Raw genomic sequence first — 2245 nt, forward strand, 5'->3', positions numbered from 1 at the left:
TTCCCTTCCCTTCCCATCCCAGCAGGGCCCAATTCCCCTTTCCTTTCCCTTCCCTTCCCAGGCTGGCTCTTGCACGGGCTCAGCAGTGTGTGCTCCCGAGGATGCAGCGCTGCCAGGGGCTCTCAGCGGTGTCAGGGCTGGCTGCAGTGCTGCCATCTGCTCCTCTGCCCTGCTCTGCCGCTGCACCTGCGTCCCCACAGCCCTGCAGAGCCCTGCAGCTCTCCCTGTCCCACGGGACGGGCTCTGGGGACCGTTCTGACCCAACCCCTGGGGCTCGGTGGCCGTGGCTGCGTCCCCGTGCTGCTCACCTTGAGCGGGGGCACCCGCGGCACCGTGCCGGGAAAGGGCTGCTTCCGAAAGTCCTGCTGCTGGAAGGGCTCGGCCACGCGGGGCTTCTTCTCGGGGGAGCCCGGAGCTGCCTCCCCGCTCTCCGATTTCCTCTTGTGGGGCTCCACTCCGACCTCCATGGCCTGGCTCCCGGGGCCCTTCGCGTCCGGGGCTGCCGCGGGGCTTTGTGGCTTGGCTCCTTCGGCCGCCTCGGGGCTCTTTGGTTTGCCGGGGGCCCCCGGAGCCTCCTTCCCCTCCCCGGGTTTCCCCGGCTCGTGTGTCCCGTGGCCGGTGGCTCTGCAGGGAGGCTCGGGCAGGGCGTCCCCTCGGGCTCTGTCCCGGCCGGGCCCGCAGCGCTCCCCGGCTCTGGCCGCCCGTCGCTCCGGGGATGCTCCGGCTGCCTTGGGCTGCGGGACCTCTCCTCCCTCCCGTGCTGTTCCTGTTCCAGGCCCTGCCCCGGGGCCCGGCCGTGCTTCGGGCTCTGCCGGGGACCGGCCCTGCTCCCGCTGCGGGCCCGGGGGGCTGCGGGGCCGGGCGGGCTCTGCCTCCGTCAGCCGCTCCGACTCCTCGGGGCTCAGCCCGGAGCTGCCAAGGAAAACACAGGCTTTGCTTTGGAAAACATCCCTGCTAAACCGTCCCAGCGAGGGAAACGGAGGCAGGAGTCTGTAGATAAACCCCCCAAGTAAATGTCTCACACACCCGGTTCTGTGCCACCCGATTCTGAGAACCTTCCCTGCCGATAATCCTCCCACAGGAAACAGAAATCAGCGTCAGAGATTAAAACCAGCTAAATGCAATACGTGGAACACTGGGTAGCTCCAGGCCTTTTCCAGACACCGGTTTCCCAAGGGTTTCCAAAGGGTTTGGCCAGCAGAGAGGATCTCCTGTGTGAGCCCCAGAGCCCCTCTGCAGCACGGGACAGCCCCAGCTCACACGGTGACACTGGCAGGGAGGGACACTGCCAGGGCTCCCACCACCTCTTCAAGAGGAACATGGAATCTAATTCCCAGAGTGATGTCTGGGAAAAGTTACTCCAAACCTGGCACAGCACAGGGTTAGAAATTCCTGTCCAGGTGTCTCAGTACCTCACACAGAAACCCCAAAGGATGGGGAAATCCTGAAGCAAGAGGAGGCACAGAATAAAAGCTTTGCAGATCTGGGGGTTTAACCAGGTGGTGTGGGATTGGAGATGTGGGAAGGCAGGTCCTGACCCTGAGGTGGGACACAGCTCCAGAGCCCCAGCTCCAGGAGAATCCAGGGGGTGGCTCCAAGCAAGGAGAGGGAAGAGGTTTGGAAGCCCTGGACACCCTGCACTGGATAAAGGGTGAGGCAAACACCTCACACCCCACCTGGACCCCGCTGGCATTTCCCGGTTTCCTGGAACCAGCTGAAGCCAGGAACCTTCAGCTTCCAGGGCTGATGAAACCCAATGTTCATGGATGGAGAAGCCCAGAAGCCAGCTGAGCTCTCACCTCTGCCCGTAGTAGCTCTCAAAGAAGTGCTCCTTCCACAGCTCCACCTTCTTTTCCTTCTCGATCTCTTGCCGGATCCGGAGCTGCATTTCCGGGGTGAACTCTCCTGTGGGATGCAAAAGGGATTTGAGCCAGGAAAGGGCTGGAAAACGGGGCACAGGCTCAGGTGGGTGTCCCAGGAGCCCTGGATGCTGCACCTGCCCTCAGCCCCGAGCTGAGCCCCAGGGGCTGCTCCAGTGGGATGGGGCAGCCAAGGGAACGGAGCTGGGAAGGGGCTGGAGCGTGTCCAGGGCAGGGAATGGAGCTGGGAAGGGGCTGGAGCGTGTCCAGGGCAGGGAACGGAGCTGGGAAGGGGCTGGAGCCCCAGGAGAGGCTGAGGCAGCTGGGAAAGGGGCTCAGCCTGGAGAAAAGGAGGCTCCGGGGGGACCTTGTGGCTCTGCACAAGT

The 2245-nt window shown here is 64.0% G+C and overlaps 1 protein-coding gene across 1 annotated transcript in view; it reads right to left on the reverse strand.

Annotated features, from left to right (window-relative positions):
* Positions 1-2073, reverse strand: part of ASXL2 (ASXL transcriptional regulator 2) — a 5600-nt gene extending 3527 nt beyond the window's left edge. The window contains exons 1-2 of the mRNA XM_015615834.3: positions 1800-2073; positions 309-912 (exon numbers count right to left, since the gene is read on the reverse strand). Coding sequence (XP_015471320.1) covers positions 309-912; positions 1800-1888 — 693 coding nt within the window. The 5' untranslated portion in view covers positions 1889-2073. The remainder of the gene's footprint in view (positions 1-308; positions 913-1799) is intronic.
* Positions 2074-2245: the final 172 nt, after the last annotated feature.

The sequence above is a fragment of the Parus major genome, unplaced genomic scaffold (genome assembly GCF_001522545.3).
Source record: "Parus major isolate Abel unplaced genomic scaffold, Parus_major1.1 Scaffold276, whole genome shotgun sequence".
In the NCBI taxonomy this organism is placed as follows: domain Eukaryota; kingdom Metazoa; phylum Chordata; class Aves; order Passeriformes; family Paridae; genus Parus; species Parus major.